This window comes from Gopherus flavomarginatus, chromosome 25, assembly GCF_025201925.1.
Source record: "Gopherus flavomarginatus isolate rGopFla2 chromosome 25, rGopFla2.mat.asm, whole genome shotgun sequence".
In the NCBI taxonomy this organism is placed as follows: domain Eukaryota; kingdom Metazoa; phylum Chordata; order Testudines; family Testudinidae; genus Gopherus; species Gopherus flavomarginatus.
In genome coordinates this window covers 11,281,517-11,303,389 of record NC_066641.1, presented here as the reverse complement: position 1 = coordinate 11,303,389, position 21,873 = coordinate 11,281,517, and the positions used below count along the sequence as shown (strand labels likewise).

The 21,873-nt window shown below is 52.0% G+C and overlaps 1 protein-coding gene across 1 annotated transcript in view; it reads left to right on the top strand.

The window, feature by feature from the left end:
• Window positions 1-566: 566 nt before the first annotated feature.
• The window catches only part of SRCIN1 (SRC kinase signaling inhibitor 1), a 176,938-nt gene continuing 155,631 nt past the window's right edge, over window positions 567-21,873 (top strand). The window contains 2 exon segments of the mRNA XM_050935301.1: window positions 567-631; window positions 4,510-4,707. Coding sequence (XP_050791258.1) covers window positions 589-631; window positions 4,510-4,707 — 241 coding nt within the window. The 5' untranslated portion in view covers window positions 567-588.

Below are 21,873 nucleotides of genomic sequence, written 5' to 3'. Positions count from 1 at the left end.
CTACTTCCAGAGTGACATAAACTAAACCAGAAAAAGTCCCTCATGTTCTGAAATAAGTGTCCACATGGGGCATGATAGCAGTATAACTAGAGTGGTGTGAGTAATGCTGGTTAATTTCCCTGTCTAGAGAAGCCTTTAGTATGATTGTTATTTGATAGAGGGCCTGACAAAACCCCTGGCTCGAAAAGTCCAGACCTTTGGGTGTATTTGGAAATCTGGGCTGGGATATGAATTTTCTTGATAATGAGCTGGGGATCCAAAGTCCCCTAAACATGGGGCTTTTCTGTATTAAGGTCGGCATTTTTGCCATGTCAGCCCTTCTCTTGCTGCATGTTAATACAGGAGAGAAATGATATGAACGTGCCAAGTGGAGGCTGCAGGCTTGGACTCTTTGAGATGCAAAACCAGTCCTGCCCCTTTTCTGAGCCAGTCCTGGTTCCTAATGCCCTATGTCTCTCCCCCAGCCCCAACCCAATACCGAGCTTTCTAGCAGCTCTCAGGTTTCTTGTCCTGCCATGACCCACCTGTGCTGCCTGGTGCCTGGATACCTTTGCTCACTCCTTGCGCCAGGGTAAAATCTCAGTCGGGATGGAAGTCTGCGTGCTAATCTGGAGTTTGATGCACAACACAGGTCAGTGATTTTTTTTTTTTGAAGAGGACAGGGCTGTAATAGCCTTGATTGTGGTACTTGTGTTGTCTCCTTCTGCTGCCTCCCTCCCCTCCCTGAGTTAAGGGTTTGCAGTACTTCCCCCAGCTCTGATTGCTGAGGGAGCTCTCTCTCATTCTCTCTCCTCCATACAATTCAATTCATTTTGCCTACAGGCCTAACAGAGAGCTGGGGTAGGGGCCGGGTAATGTTCTTTCAGAGCTTGCTGTGTACACGTGAGCTGCTCCAGTTCTGCTGCTCCCAGTGGAAATCAGACATGTGGACAGGCTTGGAGGTGGACTGTCGGCTTCCCTGAGCATTCCAGATGGGAAGGGACAGCAAGAAGGCAGTCGGTCCCTTTGTGAGACTATACAATCTATGTGAATATGATACCCCTGGCTATCAACATCTGCCAATACATGTATTATTTAACTGGTATTAAGCCTTCCTCAGTTACTGAGGAAAATACACTGCCATGTCCTCCCATGCCCAACCCTATATGGAGCTGGTGGCATAATCTATGCAGGGTTCGCAAGGTTTTCCATTTGATAGTCTCTACATCCAGCTCAGTTTCCATAGCAGTGATGTCCATTTAACTCCCCTCCCCCAGCACTTCTTGCAGGAGGATGGGCTTTTTTGAGGTTAAAGCAGATGGTTCGGAGTCCTGGGTGCTGTTCCTGTCTTTGCCACTGAGCCTATGTGATCTTGTCCTCCCATCCGCTGCTCTGTGCTCCGGTTTCCCTATGGAGCATGGGGGATAATCAGAACATCGACCCTCAGGAGTTGAGGCTAAACTAGGTGAAACCTGCTGAGATCCTGTGTGATAGGAGGGGCTATTGAAAAGCCAGATCCTGCCACCTTTCATCAGGGAGACGGTTCCACTCAGCCTGAGCAAGTGGGGAAGAATCTGGCCCTGTGGGATTAGAACTTCGGTCAGTGCTTTGACTCCACAGGTGCAAACGCCCTGGATGTTGGCAATGAAAGTACCTCCCTTAGGTCAGCGGCAAAGAGTTTTGTGGCACCTTATAGACTAACAGACGTATTGAAGCGTGAGCTTTCATGGGTGAATCCCCACTTCGTCGGATGCATCACCCACGAAAGCTCATGCTCCAATACGTTTGTTAGTCTACAAGGTGCCACCGGACTCTGCCACTTTTACGAATCCAGACTAACACGGCTACCCCCCTGATACTCGACTCCCTTAGGTTAGTGGCTCTCAACCTTTCCAGACTACTGTACCCTTGGCAGGAGTCTGATTTGTCTTGCGTACCCCAAGTTTCACCTCACTTAAAAACTACTGGCTCACAAACTCAGACATACAAATACAGATGTGTCACAGTCACGCCAGTGCTGAAAAATCGCTGACTTTCTCATTTTTACCATATAATTATAAAATAAACAAATTGAACTATAAATATTGTACTTACATTTAGTGTAGGGTATACAGAGCAAGATAAACAGGTCATTGTCTGTGTGAAATTTTAGTTTGTACTGACTTCTCTGGAGCTTTTTATGTAGCCTGTTGTAAAACTAGATAAACGTCTAGATGCATTGATGTGCCCCCCGGAAAACCTCTGTGTATCCCTAGGGGTATGCATATCTCTGGTTGAGAACCATGGCCTTAGGATGCAAATTCTTCCTCCTTAGAGGATACGGGAGGGTAAGCTGATAAACTTCCTGAAGTAAAGAACCCAGTGGATTTCAGGAGTGTGTGTGTGCTGAGTGGACAAATGTGCAAATCTCCTTGGGTTTTGTAGGGGATGTATCTGAGGCTGGATGTATGTGTGAATGTTGCAGGGGGGAATTGGGTGCATTATGTAACTGGAAGTGTATATGTATGTACAGGGAGATTTGGGGGGATGGGGCTGTGCTCGTGGGTAAGCACGTGTGCACAGGGGGACAGATGCGTGTGGGATGTGTGTGTGTATGTGAAACTATATATAAAAACATGAGCAAAGCAGACTCGGGTGCTTCAGAAGCTCTGAGATCTTGCAGCAAGAAAGTTTGAGAAGAGGTGACTGCGAAGCCAAAATGTGTGTGGGGAAGGGGTGGGATTGAGGGGTTCTGTCTTGTGGAGAAAGACTAGTGGTTAAGGGAGGCCCTTTCATTTGTGATGTATTCCTGCTCGCAGAGGCAAGGGGCAATACATGTAAATAATGTGTATTTCAGTAGTGCCTTCAGGCCCCAGTGGGGGATCAGGGCCGCACTGTTCTAGGTACTGTGCACGTAACAAAGAGAGTCCTCCTCCCCCAGAGAGCTTATCACATCCGGGCAAGGGCATCAGGACACCTGGTTCTGTTCCCTCGGCTGCCACGGACCTGCTGGGTGACCTTGGATGTCTCCCTTCTCTGAACCTATTTCTCCTCCCGCTGTCTGTCTGGTCTCATTAGGTTCTCGGCTCTCCTGGGCATGGGGCCTCCCTGTGTGCACATGTAGGGTCTAGCATACAGATCTGGGCTGCCAGATCTACTGTGATACAAATCGTAAGGGAGGGTACTACAATGGGCGAGAACGTAAGCACCTGACCCACTCTGCCACTGCATCCCCTTGCTGCTAGCTAATACTCGTGTGACTTCTCACACATATTTATGCCTTTTAAAATATCTATTTTTTACCTTCAGAAGGTGGCAGCATTTCAGCAAAGGGCACAGACAGGTGGGAAGAGTCAGCGCATCCGACGGCTGGCCTGGCGTGTCTGAGCAGAGCGGATGGGTCTCTAGCCAGATGTTCCTGGGCAACAGCCCATTGCATGGTGCCACCCTCGCAGGTGGTGCTCATCAGCCCCCCGGGTTAGCAGTCTGAGTCGGGAGAGGTTCTGGACTGAATGCACCCTGGAGCCTGAGCTGTCTTCTTGGCTGTGGAGGAAGCGGCTCTGGGGTAGGGTGGAGGGTGCTGGTGGGGAGGTTTTCACAGCTGGCTCTATATTAGCTAGAGCAGACAGGCCTCCCAGGTGTGTGCTGCAGCAGCTGAGACTGCCCTGTTTTACCTGCAGGGAACACTCAGCCTGTGGCATGCTCTATTACCACCCCCCTCAGCTTACCCTCCCCCTAGATACGCCCACCCACCCAGCTATCTGCAGGTTGATACCAACCTGCCCTTCCCACGTTGCCAATGGCAGGAGGGTCCTGTCTGGGTGGGTGGGGGGCCTCTGGTGTGAAATTGTTCTAGATTGTGAGCTAGCCGGGGCAGGGCCTGTGAGTGCCTAGTGCAATGGAGGCAGGGGTGCTCAAGTGCTGCCACAGTAAAAATAATTAGTAACTCATCTATAGATCTCTTGTTGCTCTCAGTTGTGCTCTGCCCCAGAGGTGGCTGCATTTCAGTGAGATTAATCTCTTTTGCGGGGTTTGTTGTGAGGCTTAATTAATCAATGACTGAAAAGTACTTTGAGACCCTTAGATTAAAGGCACCATAAAAAGAGCTAAGTTTTACAATGAACTGGCTGGTACATGTCTCACCGCCACTCTCTGATGTCATTGGAATTGCTCAGCTGTGTGCCACATGCCCTATATAGCTGAGTGCGAGTCGCCTTTAACTTACGTGTCCGGGGCTTGTGCTCTTCGAGCAGGAAGATCTGGAGTCTGTCCCTGCGGTGACCATGAAATTCTGTATTTAAGAAGGTTGGTGGCTATAAAAGTGGCAGCAATCCCTCTCTGGCCCTGGCAAGCTAGTGCCCCAGACAGCCGTGCCGTGAAAGCTGAGCCCTCACCCTCTCTCATTTTATTGATCCCTTGTTTCCTCTATGGTTTGACTTGTCCTAAAATGTACTGTTGCAGCACCCTGCTCCCTCCTTTGCCTTCTCACACATGAGCCGCCCACCCCGCTCCCCAGTCGGGCAGTTCCTCTTTCATTTGCGCTGTCTCTAGGTTTCCCAGGGCTGTTACCTGATACGTGTAGCGGCTCCACCCTGTACAGAACGGCGAACACCGTCCGCACCCAGCTTACCCTGGCTCCTGAAATTACAGGTGCTAGATGCCAAGACCACAGCTGCTCCTTCGGCCCTGCCTCTTGCCACCGATCCCAGGAGCAGCCCAGAACTGGGTCAGTCCTCTTCCTCGCAGCTGGTGAGTAAATCGCTGGCTTATTAGGGTCTGGTTCAGAACAAAAGCGGGTGGGAAGAGGAGGCGTTCAGATGAATGCAGGCAGCCAGGAATGGCTGGGGGTCCCTATGTTGGCTGGAAGGTGAAGTTGATGGTACTTGGTGGGTTGTGAGGGATGGAAAGGTGAAACTGTGTCAGCTGGAAAGTGAAGCCGGGGGTGCCTGTGTTATGGGCAGGCTGTGGGTGGGAGAAGCATGATGATAGGTGGCTGGGGGGACTCCCTAAGAAAAATGGAAAAAGTGTTGAGTCTATTTTTCTCCTCTGTTTGTTTGAAGGGAAGCTGGTCCTAGTTCTCCCCAGTAGGAGTGATGGTGGCCCACTTTTTGGTCCCACAGTCTGATTTAAAATGAAAAAGCTGCCTGGGTGGGTGTGGGGGGAGGCTCTTGTGGAGAAGGGGGAAGTCCACTTATCTGCCTGCACTGGGAAAGACAGCACAGCTGAGGGAAGCTCTTAAGAGCTGCTCGTGGGCCATTCAGCTCTCTCCTTCCATCCATTTTTCAATCCTCTCCTCCCTCGGTTCATCTCTCCTTCCTCTCCTCTCCTGTGAGACAGGCTTCCAAACCAACTCTGTAAAGGGTCCTTTCTTGGTACTTCCCTTTCTGCTGACAGCAGAGGCTTTTCCATCCTCTGGAATGCTGCCACACCATAGAATTTTATCACAGTATTTGCTTTCTTAAAGCCCCAGCTCCAGGAGTCATGTGCTATGTGAGAATCTCATCTTGATATTTTTTTTTTAAAGAAAGTTTCTAGCCATCATAGCAGCAGAAAAAGCTTGGCAATGTGACACCTGAAGGCTCAGAAATGAGGCAAATTATTAATTGTCTTTAAAAACCATGAGGTTTTTTTCTTTAATCTTGCAACTGGGGCCTGACTCCTAAATTTTGAGCATTTAGGGGTGGCAATACTGCACCTCAGCCATCTGGCTTGGAAAATGGGAATTCCCCTTGTAATTCCTAGCTGTGTCTGCCAGAAAAAGCCTGGCACCATGGTATCGTGTCGCTTGTGTTGTTGCTGGTCCATTCCGTACCAATCGGTGCATCAAGTTAGTCCAGTGTTTTCATCAGCAGTCACTTCACTCCAACATGTTTTTAATGGCTTTTTGAAAAGAGAAGATGGCCTCGTGGTACCCTTTGCATAAAGTTATTGGAAGGAGACCAGCATAGATCCATAATCTCTCTGCTGATGAGGATAAAGTGCTTGTTTAATACACTTTAGCTTTCAAATATTTCTCCTTAATGCGTGTTTGAAACGACTTGAGCTCAGAAAGGGATATGGAACTTCGCCGCTTCTCTTGGATTTGCTACGATTAAAACACCAGCCTTTTTGTCCTTTTTGATGCTGAAGAGTCTTGGAACTTTCAGCTGGCTGTCCTCCTCTCCACCGTGGAGGGTGGCCCCGTCACATCTCAAGGGCTCAGGGATGAGGGTTTTTTTGGTGGAAGCCACCAGTAACTGTGCTGGGTTCTCGTATGCAGACTCTAAGAGAAGCCATATTCACCACCTCCAAGAACCCTGGATGGTGCCGGCTGTCATGAGGCAGTGTGAACAGAGCAAGAAAAGGTTGTTACAAGGAGGAAGGAGAAGAATTGTTCTTCTTAACCTCTGAGAACAGGACAAGAAGCAATGGGCTTAAATTGCAGCAAGGGAGGTTTAGGTTGGACATTAGGAAAAACTTTTTAACTGTCAGGGTGGTTAAGCACTGGAATAAATTGCCTGGGGAGGTTGTGGAATCTCCATCATTGGGGATTTTTAAGAGCAGGTTAGACAAACACCTGTCAGGGATGGTCTAGGTAATACTAACCTTAGTCCCAGATTTGGACCTTAGCGTCCAAAATATGGGGGTTAGCATGAAAACCTCCAAGCTTAGTTACCAGCTTGGACCTGGTACCTGCTGCCACCACCCAAAAAATTAGAGTGTTTTGGGGCACTCTGGTCCCCCTGAAAAACCTTCCCTGGGGACCCCAAGACCCAAATCCCTTGAGTCTCACAACAAAGGGAAATAATCCTTTTTCCCTTCCCCCTTCTCTGTTCCCAGTCCTGGAAACAAAAGTACTTTCCTATTCCCCCAGAGGGAATGCAAAATCAGGCTAGCAATCCAACACACAGATCTCCCCTTGATTTCTTCCTCCCACCAATTCCCTGGTGAGTACAGACTCAATTTCCCTGAAGTAAAGAAAAACTCCAACAGGTCTTAAAAGAAAGCTTTATATAAAAAAAGAAAGAAAAAAAAATTATACAAATGGTCTCTCTGTATTAAGATGATACAATACAGGGTCAATTGCTTAAAAGAATATTGAATAAACAGCCTTATTCAAAAAGAATACAAATCAAAGCACTTCAGCACTTATATTCATGCAAATACCAAAGAAAAGAAACCATATAACTTACTATCTGATTTCTTTGTCCTTACACTTAGAAACAGAAGACTAGAAAGTAGAAACTGCTTCTCCAAAGCTCAGAGAAAGCAGGCAGACAGACAAAAGACTCAGACACTCAATTCCCTCCACCCAGAGTTGAAAAAATCCGGTTTCCTGATTGGTCCTCTGGTCAGGTGCTTCAGGTGAAAGAGACATTAACCCTTAGCTATCTGTTTATGACAGGAGTGCAGGGAACTGGACTGGATAACCTCTCGAGGTCCCTTCCAGTTCTATGATTCAATGGACTATGACTCAGAAGACCTGGATTCTATTCCTGTCCCTGCCACTGCCTCTTGTGTGACTGTGGGCAAGTCACTTCCCCTCTCTGTCCCTCAGTCTTCCCATCTGTAAAATGGAGATAATGGTACTGACGTCCTTTTGTGAAGAACATTGCAATCTACTGATGGAAAAAATGCTATAGAAGAGCTAGGGGTGGTGGTGGTGGTGGTTGTCCAGGCACAGGGGTATTACAGAAGATTCGGTGAATAATATTATTTAGTTTCTTGGTGACATAGGGTGACTGTAACAGTTCTGAGTGTTACTGTATGAGCATTTCGTCTTAAGGTACCTGCATTACCTTCCCATGCAACACTGATTAATATCTCTGATGACATGAGTGTAGCAGAGTCAGTTTATTCATCGAGATTTGTCTGTAACTTGACCCACTATATATCTTAACAAAGTTCTAACAGGGTTGGAAGTCTGTGTTTGGGACCGGGGAGGGACTCTGTTGGGACTGAGAGGCATCAGGTCAGCTGTGTGGGGGAGTTATTACAGCACCCGTTAGACTTATCCCCGACTCTCATCAGCATTTCCAGCTGCTTGATTTTACGGATGCCCCAACCATGCCAAAATGCCTCTAAACCAGGGGTAGGCAACCTATGGCATGCGTGCCAAAGGTGGCACGTGAGCTGATTTTCTATGGCACTCATGCTGCCTGGGTCCTGGCCACCAGTCGGGCGGTGGGGAGGCTCTGCATTTTAATTTAATTTTAAATGAAGCTTCTTAAACATTTTAAAAACCTTATTTACTTTACATACAACAATAGTTTAGTTCTATATTATAGACTTATAGAAAGAGACTTTCTAAAAATATTAAAATGTATGACTGGCTCGCAAAACCTTAAATTAGAGTGAATAAATGAAGACTCGGCACAGCACTTCTGAAAGGTTGCCAACTCCTGCTCTAAACCCATGTAGACAGACCTGGGTTTTGAGTTGCTGATGAGGGAGTAGTTTTTGGCCAGGCTTGTAAATTTCTACCTGATTGTCTGTGAAATGCAAACTTCCCTGGGAAAGTCGGCCACAGGCTGGGCTTGCTGCATGTTGGCCTTGTGTTCCATCAGGGTATGAGCCCCCTCAGAGGCTAGGAGTCTGCCCTTTGTAGTATGACTGCCCGAAAGGGCGCTCCCTGCCCCACAGACATTCAGAGACGCCCACTCAGACTTGGCCCCTAGCACAGCCAGCTAACACCAGACCATGGCTGCCTCCTGCACACTCGGCACGGAGGCTGGCAAATGGCATTTCAAGCCTCTCGGAGAATCCTGGCGTGGGGATTCAGTAGCCAACCGTGTGAACTTCTCGGTCAGGATCATGCAACGTTAGCAAGAAAGGCTTTTTCAGTCGGAAGCTTTGCTCGGAGCTCAGTATATGCCACCCTGGCCCCTCTCATCCCAGGCAGCCTCTGTGGGATTTGGGGAATCTCAGACCTTCCCAAGTTTTCTTTTTTTGGGGGGTTGTTGGGAGGGGTCAGAACTTGCTATTAAATGATAGATTTTTAAGGCCTGAAGGGACCATTAATTCATCTCGTCAGAGCTCCTGTACAGCGCAGGCCAGGGAATCTCAGCCACTTACGCCAGGATTGAGCCCGTTCATGTATATTCCAAATCTGTGGGTTGCTCTTCAGTTTCAGCAGCAACTCGGGTCTGTCTTTCCTTCCCCTTTCCCATTCTCTCTCCCCATCTGTTTTTCCACCTCTTCCTTTTTTCACTTCCCAGCCCCCACCTGCAAACACCCCCCTGCCCTGTGGTGCTGAAACTCTGCATCCCTTGCTGCCTTGTAAGAGCCCCTCTCATGGGCACGGGAAGCAATTTCAGGTTAATGAAGCTGGCATGGGAGTGAAGGAGAGAGCCTCCCAGCCATAGCAGAGTAGGAAATGCGGGCCCATAGCTATAGGGCCATTGTCCCATTAAGATAACAGGTGCCCATGTCTGAGCTCTCTATGCTTCCCCCTGGGGACAGCTTCCCCCCTCCTCCCCGACAGCCAAGGCCCACAGCACTCTGCAATGGGGCATTTCTCTGTCAGGACTCTCACATCAGCTCAATCAAGATGCACTTCAGTGCAGCTGAAAAAGGCTTCAGCCCCTCAGAGGTTCTCCTAATGGAGCCAGAGATTTCACTCTCTCTGTGCCCACTGGGCACTTGCTCTCCTGACTGAGCAGCTAATACATCCCCATCGCGGGAAGAGTCCTCCAGCCGGAGGAGTGCAGGAGCTCCTCTCAGGCATGCACGGGAGCTGGTCCATAGCTGGGAGCTCGTCTGCAGCACTGGCTGGCATGGGGAAAGCTGCTCTCATTTAAGCAGGTAAGGATGTGGGTACTCAGACAGCTTTCCCCCTCCTCGCTCTCCTTTGTGACAAGCGCTGGCTGGGTGGGAGCCCCTGGTTCCTGCAATCCCAGTGGCATCCGTCCAGCAGCATTGGCTGTTGGGATGCTCACAGCTCAGCATGGGTCACTGTGGAGGATGGTGGCATGGGTTGATAATCTCTGCTACCCCAGCCCTGCCCTGGCATGGAGGCCTGTCTAGCAGGGTCACAGGCGTGATTATGTAATGTTCTTGTGCTCTCAGAGGTGGGCTTTCATTGATTTTTGGAGAGGCAATGTGACCTAGTGGATAGGGCTCTGGAATGGGAATCAGCAGAGCTGGGTTCTCTGCTGGCTCTGGGACAAGTCACTTCTTTGGGTTTTCCCATCCCCGTCCCACGCTTTATCTGTCTAGTGCGTAATTTGTAAGGAAAGTGGTGCTAGAACTCAAGCATTTTTTATTTTTTAAGTGCATAATGGATGCGGCAAGCCTAGAGGTGCCAGAGCTCAGCCCTGGCCCAAATTGAGCACCATCTGTCTCATCTCTTTCAATCGTAATCTCTTTAGGGCCAGGGGTGTGTCTTGCTAGGCACAACACCTGCCACCATGCTGCCCCAATCTCATCTGGGGGTTCTAGGTGTGACTGTAATGCTCTGAATAATTAGTATATATATCAATTCCCATCTCCCTCCCCTCGGGGGGGGGGCATTCATGGCGGCTTAGGTAGGCAGTGTGCGATGGCCAGATGATGGACAGGCCATCTCTGAGACATAACTGACAGCTGTCAATACTATCCGGGGAAGGATCAACAAAAGGAACTTTAGCTGATTTCTACCCCTATCCTTTGCTGAGATTGTTCCTGATCGACCTTTCAAGCTAAATCGGTAACTGTCTCCTATGACAGAGATTCTGACCATATAACCCCCTCTCCCCCATGAAGAACACAGGAGATTTCTTTGCACCCCTCAGGTATGCGATGTAAACGTGAAGGCCGTGTCAGGAGCCCATGTCTGTAGGGGAGATCCTATGCTGGCTAAGAAGAAAGTGGCCCATTATTAACAGTTTGCAACTCGTGCCATGTGGGAGAGCCGGGCGGTGGGATATTTATCATTGTCTCAGACATGGCCTTGCCTCCTGGCTCCTGCTGCCTCTGCCGGAACCAGTGGTAATTACACACTGTCCTGATTATCATAATATCCTCCTGGCATTTAGACTAGACACCTATCTTGGAATAAAATGTAGGGGCCTTTAAGCGAGAGGGACAGATCTCCCAGCACATTAATCTATCATGAGCTAATGTGCTTCTCCCGTTCGATCCTTTGTACATTGCTGAGCCGAGCGCGCACTCACGCACGCGCTCCCACGCTCCCGCGCTCCCTCTCTTGCACTCCAGCCTGCGATCTCCCATGGTTGGCTGGGCCTGAGCAACTGGGAGAAAGAAAGAAAAAGATCAGAGAGCGAGCGAGCAAGGAAAGTCCGGGCAATAATGGGAAATACACCCTCTCAAGGCATGTCACTCTCACTATGTGCACCCATTCTTAAGTAGCAGGTATTTTGTTTTATTTGTGTGTTTGGGTTTTTTTTTCCTTCCCCTCCTCCCTCCAACTGCTGGTACAGTGTGGTGATGCTGTGGGGAACTGGTGCTGCTGATGCCGGAGTGGTTGACTTTGAAGCTGAACAGAGGAAGATCAGGTGGGGGGTGGGGGAATCTTGGTTTTAAAAAGGGGGAGGGTTAAGCCCCTCCATGCAGTGACAAGGTAGGACTCTCCAGCTACCCCCTCAGCTGGGGGGAATGGCTGCAGATGTGGGGGGACTGGGCTACCAGGGGATGCTGGCTGTCAGAGGAAGGCAGCAGGGGGTGCTAATCTTGTGCTTGTGGCCACTGCTGGTTTTCAGTGTTGTGCTGTTGTCAGGGCTGCCTGGCTCAAAGGGGATAAAGTATCTATAGAACCTGCTGTCCTAGAAACCTTGCCAGAACGAGGAGTTGTTGCTTTGGTTTGGGTTTTTTTGGGGTGGAGCAGGGGGGAAGGAAGGACGTGTGCTTTTCTCTCTGTTGCCTTACAGCAACGTGGTTTAAGTGCTGTGCTGTTTGCTGGCTTCAGAATTTTCCTTTCTTTTCCTGGGCTAGTGGTGATGCTGTCTGCTTCATTAAATAACAGAGAGAGATGGGGTGCAGAAGGGTGGGGGCTGGCTGACTGGCTGGTTAATACCTGGTTTCTTGGCTTTTTCCAAGGGGGTGGTGGTGATCAAAGGCAGTGTGCAGAACAGGCAATCCGGCTGCAGGTCGCCTGGGTGAGTTATTTTAAGTGTCCTTTAAGGAGGTGGAAAAATATGGCACATCACAGGTTTTGGGGGGGAGGAGGGAAACTTAAAATAACTCAAGCCGTTCGCCCCCTTCGCCACCGTGACTCGCGGTCGTTTTGCTCCTGGTGTGTGTGCAGAATAGGAAAAGGCACATTGTTTCCGGCACTGGGTTGTGTGTGAGTCTGGGTGGTGTCAAGGCAGGGATGTTCTTCACAAAGGGGTGTGTGTGTGTGTGCGTAAACTTCACCAGCAGGTTCCCAGGATGTTGCCACACCAGCCCCAAATTGGTGCAGTTGGGCTTTCTGACTGTGTGGGTTTGGTTGGAACCCCCAGCTCTCCTCCCCAGTGCTGGGGGGCGTGCAGCAGGAGGCATAGGGGAAGAGGAGATGGATTGCAAGCTGGGAAGAGGTGAGGGACATGCTGGTTGCTAGGGCCCCTGTTTTTTTCTTCTCTGCTTGGGCTTTAGCTCTGGTGTGTCTCTGTCGCTCTCTCTCTGGGCAGGTTCCCAGGCAGGCAGCGTTTTCTTTCTTTTGTTCCCTGCTCTTTTCCCCCTGGTTGTGATAGACGGACTGTGCTCGATCTCTGATGGAAGTTCTGTCAGCCTGGACCCTGCGGCTCGCTCCGCCAGCAAGCAACCCCTCAGTGGTGGGGTGCAGGCAGGAAGGCGCTGCCCTCCTCCCCTCAGAAAACAGGCTGCCATAGTCTGAGGCGGGGCAGGGTACATGAGATTCCCTAAAAAGGGGGGTGTGAATAAGCAGCAATTGCAGACCCCCAGAGTGAGACCACTCACCGGGGCATTGTTTGGGGTCAGAGCTGGGAGAATATTCCCCCCTCCAGTTGGGATTGTCCCTCTGCCCCTAAACTGGTGCCGGCCCAGCCCAAGGCTACCCGTTCCCTGCTGCTTCCTCGACACGGCCGATGGCCCTGGCTCCTGACGTCTGTGCCGGGTAACCCGGCTGGTGCTGCCCTTTCAGGAAAGCGGCATGCTGCTGAGGCGTATTTACATCAGGCATGCAGATCATAGATGCTCTCACGTGTCCCTTTCAGTCCCCTGCTCTCCCAACCCCGCTGGGACCAAGAGCACAGTGCCCTGGGAGGCTGGAGCCCAACACCCAAAGCAGACCCCCCTTGCCCGGAGGATGGCCAGTGTCACACCAACAGAGCCCAGTCAGCGGTGGGTGGGATTGAACCTGGCACTTCTGGAGCTAAATGCCTGAGTCTTTACTGCATGAGCCAAAAGCCACATGGCTCTTAGCTGAGGCTGTAGCAGACTCATTAATCTCGAAGTGGTCTCGGTGCCACTAGAGGGGACGGAGCACCACACCCAGGAGGTGTGTGGGTTATCCCAGTGCCACGGCTGGCTGGCCCCGGGTGGTTCTCCCAGCCCAGTTGTGTTCTTTCCTCCTCCTCCTCCTCAAAGATTATTGTCCTAGTTATTTCCCCAAAACTGTCTCTGGAGCTCCCAGCCTTCAAAGACTTTTGGAAATGTTTCCATACTTGCTTCTTGACAAGCCCTGGATTCCCTGGGGAACTAGCTTGTGGACTGCAACCTGCATGGGAGGCTAGTCCCCAGCCCCGCCCCTTCTGTTTGAGGCCCTGCCCCTTCCGTGCCCCCCATCCCAGCCCTGAACCCTCACCACCACAGTTGCCGGCCCCCGCCCCAGGCTAGTGCCCCCAGCCTATGGTACCCACCTATGGGGAGGAGAAGGGGGCTGGTGGCTATAGGAGCCAGCTATCGGCTTTGTGCAGGGAGGATCTTATTCACTGTCCAGCCAGGAGTAAGAGACAGAGACTCCTCCCTCCTGCTCTAGGATTGGGAGGGAGTCATGTCCGTTCATTCAGTCCTGGGTGCCCCCAATGCGGTCCCATCCCGGGGCCTTTAAAAGTCTGCTTTTACCCTAGTTCGCAGAGCCACTGTCAGCAATGGGCACCCCTGAGCTGGTGCGGCTGAGGCCAATTGTGTAACTGTATGGCTTTGAAAGGCAGGATGGCGGTGTGATTTAAGCACTGGACTGGGTGCCAGGAAATCAGGGTTTAATCCATGGCTCTGCTACTGATTCATTGTGTGACCTGCTAAAGTCACTTAATCTCTTTGTGCCTCACTTTCTTCATCTGTAAAATGGAGGATAATAATCCTTCTTTCTGGCCCGGTCTGTCTAGTTAGTGTCAGCTCTTTGGAGCAGGGACTGTCTCTTGTGAGGAGCATGTGGGGCATCGATGGTGGTTGGAGGCCTCTGGAGTGACTCTGATGCAAAGAACAGCGGTAGTAATTTGCCCCATCTGAACTCGTGGTTATGTTTTCTCCATGCCAGTTCATGGGCTCATTGCCAACGGCTCCTGTCAGATTCCTAGTGTAGCAAGGGGTCCTGGAATCAATAGCTTGAGCTGCAGCGAGAGCGATAGTTTGGCTTTTTGTCCCTTCAGTCCTGGGTTTACCTGACTGCGTTCCACTAGCAAAGCCCCAGCCGTCCACCCGCTCCTGGAGTGAAAGGTCCATTCCCTTTCCCAGGGTCACTTCTCTCCAGTAATGGTCTATCTTGTCCTGAGGAACAGAACCTCGGGGGATGCCACGTGCGGCAGCCACAGCCGCTGAGGTAGCTTATTAGCATCAGATGTTTAGAAGACCCTTTGGAGCTAGCCTTGGTACCAGGCATCTGAGTGAATCCACTGTATCAAAGAGTCCTATCATAACCCAGCTAGCGTGGGGAAGGCAGACAGCTGCCTCTGCCTTTTGTGAGGGTAGGGAGGTCTAAAGCCCCAGCAACCCAGGATTTAATTATAGAAACCGATTCTTTGCTGTACATCGATCTGTCCTGTGCAGTCGCTGTCAGAGAAAGCACAGCTGCTTCCCACCCTCCCCCAGGGAAACGACCTCCCAGCACACACGCTAGCCTCTGAACTGCCAATCACAGTCAAGGATGGGGAGAGAAGAGGGCCAACGTCCTCTGCAGCTGGGATGGTGGGGTGGGGCGGGGGGAAGAGGATTCCCTTTTAGGCTCAGAGGAGGAGGCAGGTGGGAGATGGAAATAGGCGACCCCAGAGTGCTGGATGGATAGATGAGCATCAGAGAGAGAGTGTGAGTGTGTGTGTGTGTGTGTGTGTGTGTGTGTGTGTGTGTGTGTAAAATGAAAGGTGGCAGTACTGGAGAGTAGAAAGTGGGGTGTGTCTGGGATGATGGGGAGCGTGGAAGGGGGTGTGCGTTTCGGGCGGGGAGTGCTGCAAAGTGGCCAGGATGCATAGGTGTGTGCACTGTAGCAGACAGGGTTGTGCACAGCATAACCCTCCCCTCTGTCCCGTTCCCATTCAGTGCTGCACCGACAGACCCATGGATAGCCTCCCCCACCCGGGCCCCAGCGAGCAGCATCCATCCAGGATAATGTATCCTCCCCTCTCTTGTTTTTGACAGTCTCCTCTGAGTCCCAAAAGTAGAAATTGTCTCTCTCGCACATCCTCATGTCCCCACTGCTGCCCCCTTTGCAGCTGCTGCCTGCACACCCTTCCAGTCGCCCCCGGGTGCTCGTTGTGACCGTGAGATGGGCCTGTCCTGCAGGGCTCTTGGCTGGCAGGATCACAGGGCTCAGGTGAGTGGGCAGGCCCTAGCCACAGGCCCTTCTGCCTGGCTGTCTCTTTAAACTCTCAGGGATGGGAGGACAGCCTTGTCGGCTTGCTGTCTCTCTTCGATAGGCCGGGCCTGTTCCCTGCTATTTCACAAAGCCGATCTCTTCCCTGATTTTTGAAGGACTCTCACCTCACTGGTCCCCATAGGGGGATGCCCTTAAATGGGACGTAGCTGAGATGTTGGACTGTAATCAAAGCAGTCTGAGGAGAGCTGAGGCTTGTCCCCTTGGGGGTTTGGATCAGGGGAGGTGAAGGGGGTCTCTGCCTGCACCCTAGGATGTTGGAACTGTGGCTGGGTGGGAGCTGAGCTGCCTAGTCTCGTTGTGGGGTGGGAAATTCAGCTTGATCCTTCTTGGGTTCTTATTCCATTTAGGAGAGGCTGCGGCAACACAGCAGGGGGAAAGGAGCCAAACATGTGGGGAGGGAAATGCCCTCTGTGTGGTCTATAGACTGCTGTTTGTGCCAGCCGAGTTCCCTTATCCCTGCTGTGTGGTATGGCTTGCACTTCAGCTGGAAACCTGTTTGACAATGACTATAAAGCCATCAAATCACCCTTGGGCTGGGGGAGGTGGGAAACGCACCATTTCAAAGTGCAGGGAGCTGGAGAGTAAATGAACTTTGCAAGCCCATTGGAGAGGGCTGTAACCCCCTGCTGTCTGCAAGGTTTGCCTCTCCCTGTGACCATCTACTTCACCGCATTCAGGTTCTTGTGTTGTGCCTATCGGCTTGATCTCTGACCATGTTAAGCAATGGGACTAGCACGTCACACATGGGGTTGGTTCTTTCTCCTTTCTTCCCTGCTTTTACAACACCCTTTTTGGGGGAAGTGGCAGAGTGTGGACCTGGCCTCACCCCATTGAGAGTTCTGGGCATGTTGATAGCCTGGGTCAAGCCATGTTGTATGCAGGGCTGAAGAAACGAGGTTCCTGAACGGGGTTCGACTCCGGCTTTGCAAGGCGAGAGAGACCCCCACCCACAGCCACCCTTATGCTGTGATCTGGTGCCCCAGGCAGATTTGCTCCTGCAGCTGGACTGCACTTTTGAATGTTTCCTCAGGGCAGGCGCTGTGTTGGCAGGGGTAGGAGGCCATCTTACAGCTCCCTGTCCTGTCCTGACGGTGTGAGCACGAGAGGGAGAGAGCACGTGTGGGAACAGGGTGAGCCTTTTTCCCGGGTTCTGTCTGGGGATGTGGGCGTGGCATTGTACCACGTTCCGAGGCTGTTGGGGTTTACGCATGTGCTCTCCTAAGGGGGAAGCTCATGTCTCCTCTCGCAGAACTGGCCACCTCTGCTAGGGAGAGGGGAACATATGGGCTGTCTTGCATCCCACCCCCCCCCTCCAAAAACCCAACCCACTGGGCTAGGGCTACAGTCCTCCTGCCCTTTCCATGCTGCCAGCTGGGGGAGGAATCTTAGTGAGGAAAAGCCAGTCACCTTAGAGCTCCTCTTGTTCAGCCTGAGCCGGGAGGCTCCCCCCACATAGTTCATAGAATATCAGGGTTGGAAGGGACCTCAGGAGTCATCTAGTCTAACCTGCTGCTCAAAGCAGGACCAATCCCCAGCCAGAGTTTTACCCCCATTCCCTAAGTGGCCCCCTCAAGGATTGAACTCACAAGCCCTGGGTTTAGCAGGCCAATGCTCAAACCACTGAGCTATCCCTCCCCCCACATGTTCTACTCACATCAGGAGCAGCAGCCATCCCCATAACTGGTGCCTGCTGGCTCCGATTCCTCATGCCAACCTGCTAAGATGACCATATTTCCCAAAGGGAAAACAGGACGTCCCCAGCTGCTTGCCCAAGGCTGCTGGCGGCCATTAGAACTCGGCGGGCCCCCGCATGAGGCTGTCGCTGGTTGCTGCAACCCTGCTGGCCCCCACATGCTGGAATGCTGCCCTCCGCTCCCAGCCCTGCGCCCACCCCGCATGGGGCTGGCATCTCTGCTTCCCCCCGCCCGCCCCCTATGTTCCTCTGCACCTCACTTTTTTGACAAACTTGGGCATTTTTCCCATTTGTTCAAGTCAACTGATCAAAAACGGGACAAATGCCCACTTTTGCTTGCCCCCCCCAAAAGTCGGGGCTTAAAAAGGGGACTGTACTGGCCCAAATGGGATGTATGGTCACCCTGTATATCCCAAGAGGATACCTTCTCCCAGCAGTGGCGAAAACCCAGGGGGCTGGAAGGGGTGTGTGTGTGGCTTGCTTTTCCCTATCAACTGTGCTTGCTACCCAGCCAAAGTCCTCATTAAAATCCTCCCCCTCGCCTACTGGCAGGGCTGGGGCTGCAGGTGCAATGATGCTCAATGAGACACTCAGCAAAGGAGCTTAAATGCTTGTTTAAAACAAATTATTCATTTGCTTCTATGGGGGTTGGGAGGGAATAATGAAATTTTGCTGTCAGCTGTTTTTATTTTATTTTTTTCCCCTCCTGCTGCACGAGTTCCACTCTCCAAACACATGCAGATGAAGGGTTTCTTAATTTCGTTTCAAACAGACGGACTGCTGCGGCGGGGGTGGGGAGGAAGAGGAGGGAATGGAAAAAAACGATTTGTGTGTTTTTGGTGGCTTTTTTTGTGTTGTTTTTTCCATGCTGAAATGGTCTGATGACATGAGGGAGAGTGGCAAAGGAGATGATGCAAATGACTTCCACTGCATTTCCTAGCTTCAGCCCTGGCAATCCAGTAGCTGCTCCCTGCCACCCAACCAAGGCTGAATGTCACCGAGCAACGGAGTGTGAAAGTGGGTGGGGGGAATCCTTCCTTCACTTCTGCCATGGCTCCACTCCCATCCTGCACCCGCTATGCTCCTGCTGTCAAGGAGCATAAAATCCCGGTCAAGTCTTGTCTGGGAGACACTTTTGGAAAACCCATGAGAGCCGTGGCCCTCCCTCTTGCTGAAGTACTTCTCTGGGCCCCCCATGGCTGTCAGGTCAGAGCCCCTCATGGTCTGTAGTGTGTTTCTGTGCTATCTCCCCCATTTTACAGATGGGGAACTGAGGCGCAAAGACTCGGTTAGATCTACCTGCGTTGGCTTCAATTTAGTTAGCACTGGTAAAAGCAGTGGTGAAGAAGCAGTGGCACGACCTGCCTGGACCCATACGTGCATTCCCAGCCCCTACTGCCACGTCTTCTCTGCTACGTTAGCTGGGTTAAAGCTAGCGTGGCTAGGCCTCGCTGAGCCGCAGCAGAGACATACGCTCAGGGACTTGCCCAAGGTGACACAGGAAGTCTGTGGCAGAGAAGGGAGCTGAATGTAGGGCCAAGTGCCAGGCTCCCATCCCGACCGCTGAGCCATCCATTTGCTCCTCAGTCAGTCCTGAGCCGAACGCCCCAGCAGGGTGCCAGGGGAGGTCACTGGGCTAGCAGAGAAACTGTAAAAGAGGCTCTGATGAATACTGTGTTTGAATCTCCCATGGCACTTTTGGGCAGGAGCATGGCCCTTAACACCCTGTTTCTGCCCTGATTCCAAGGGGAATTTGTAGGCTCCGTTACGGTTTCTTTCCTGTTCTCAAACGTCACTGTAGTGATGCTGGTAGATGTGCACCATCTAAGCTGGAGGGCGGGAGCCGCAGTGTGGTGCGGCTGACTCTTGGTCACCGAAAGTTTCTCCTTGTGGTTTTATTTTAGGGGTCCTTAGAGCACCCAGCAAGAAGAACAAAGCTCCCCCCGAAAATCCCCCAGCCTAGCTGTCATGGTGCTGCTGCCCCCTGTTGCCTCAGGAGCTCAGCGCCTCAAATCTATTTATCCCTATAATGCTGCTGGGGGGTTATCCCCATTGTACAGCTCAGCAGCTGAGGCACTGAGAAACTAAGTGACTTGCACAAGGTCCCACGAACCCACGTCCCAGACTAACCAGTGGACCATCCTCCCAAGCCTAGGATATGACCCAGCCATATAATGTGGACTCCTGTCTTCTCTGGAGGGAATTGACCCCTAAGTTGTGGGGCTGGTGTTAGGGTCCTCTCCACCTTTGCAGAGCTGGCTCTATGCCCCCGCAGGAACCACCAGCCCTAGAGGTGTATCCAGGGCAGGAAGGGGTCATGGCAAGCGCATTCCTATATGCTAGCTGTTCCCAGCTGCCAGAAAAGCCCCTGCTGCAGCCTACGGTAGGGGCTGAACTGACAGGAACTCAGATGCCTGTTGCAGCAACAGAGGGGTTTTCTGTCCCCCATCCCCCTTCGAGGGGCAGTGTGTGGCTAACATTCGTCCACCCACCTGGTGGTGTCTCCACCGGGGCTTAACAGCATGAATGTTCTGCACCCATGAGCGACGTAGCCGAGTGGAGTGAAGTTTAAGGTGTAAACCAGGCCTGAGCCAGTCTAACAGGGTCTGTGGTCTGGAGGTCTTTCTCCTGCTTTCCCTGGGGTGGGAAACATCTTTATCACAACATGAACCCCAAAATGAGACTGGGACACACCTGCCAGCAGCAGGAAGAGATGTTATAAATCTGTGCCCCCCAGAAGCAAGTGACTCCCGCAGGGTCACACTGGAGATCTGCGGCAGCCCTGGGAATTGAGCCCACTCCCACATCCCACTCCAGTTCCCAGCTCAGCCTCTGCCTTACCCTGTGACCGTGGACTGGGGCTTTAGGGTCCCCCCCACCCCTGCCCTCACCTTCCCCCAATGAGCTGGGAGAAGAGCCCATGCAAGAGGCCGCGGTGAACATAATCCAGCTCCCCTTAGCCTGGGGCACTAGCTCAGAGCTTCAGCAATCAGCCCAGCAGCAGGTGTGGTGTGATGTCTCCCGTGTTCATAACCACACAAACGCAGCTGCTACATTTGTGTGTGAGGTGCCCCTCCTGGAGAGGGCAGAGGAATGGGGCTGGGAGGTTCTTCTAGGTAGCCAGGATGGCTTTGGTAGGGATCAGGAGAAGCAGCGGGGTGCAGGGGGAATAGGGTAGGGGGAGCGAGTTTGCTAGCCTCCCTGTTTTAATTGGCTCCCTAGATTTATAGGCTTCCACCTTACAGCTTGTCGATTAGCTCAGGTCCAGGATCCATCTTTGAGTTTTCACATCCCTTCCATGGGCTGTGGCATCCGTATCCTGCTCCGGATCGGATCCGGGACTTATATCCTCTAAAGCCACTGTCCCCTCTCGCTACTGCCATATCAAAGCATGGCTTCTCCATCACTAACCCATTTAAAACCAGAGCGGGCCAAGTGCCCGAGGTAGAATCCTGGCCTGGCTGCAGGGGGGATCTCAGAAGTCATCAGAATCTCATCCCGGGTGCTCTTGCTATTGTTCTCATTTAACGACCTATTCATTGGGGGAAGGTGAGGGCAGGGGTGGGGGGGACCCTAAAGCCCCAGTCCACGGTCACAGGGTAAGGCAGAGGCAGAGCTGGGAACTGGAGTGGGATGTGGGAGAGGGCTCAATTCCCAGGGCTGCCACAGATCTCCAGTGTGACCCTGCGGGAGTCACTTAGGGCCATATTTTCAATAGTGCCAAAGTGATTTAGGAGCATAAGTCCCCTGGGCTTCCAGTGGGATTTAGGCACCTTTGAAAATGTTACTTGTGATCTCTCTGTGAAATGGGGATAACAATACCTCCTTGATATGTCTTTTCTCTTCACACTGCGCGCTCCTCAGGGCAGGGTCTCTCTCTCGCGGTGTATGTACAGCGCCTAGCGTGGTGAGGACTGGATCTTAGGGTACATGCATGTAGAGTACACTTACTGCATGCCAAGCTAACACAGGTATACACAGCTGTGTAGACGGTGCAGCACAGCATAGGCAGGCAGTCTAGCGTGCTCTACGCTACTGAGCCCCCAGGGTCAATCTCCTACGTGGCTCTCTACTCACCCAAGCAGCACCTCCTATGTCCATGCTGCTGTTTTTAGCCATGTAGTGTCCCCACTGCCTCCCTGGTGCTGGAACTACTCCCCACCACAGGGAAAGGCTCCGGCAGGGAGGGAGGGGTCTGGCAGGGTGGGAGGAAGTGGGGAAAGGCTCCGGCAGGGAGGGAGGAAGTGGGGAAAGGCTCCGGCAGGGAGGGAGAAAGTGGGGAAAGGCTCCAGCAAGGAGGGAGGAAGTGGGGAAAGGCTCCAGCAAGGAGGGAGGAAGTGGGGAAAGGCTCCGGCAGGGAGGAAAGGCTCCGGCAGGGAGGGAGGAAGTGGGGAAAGGCTCCAGCAGGGAGGGAGGGGTCTGGCAGGGAGGAAGGAAGTGGGGAAAGGGTCTGGCAGGGAGGGAGGAAGTGGGGAAAGGGTCTGGCAGGGAG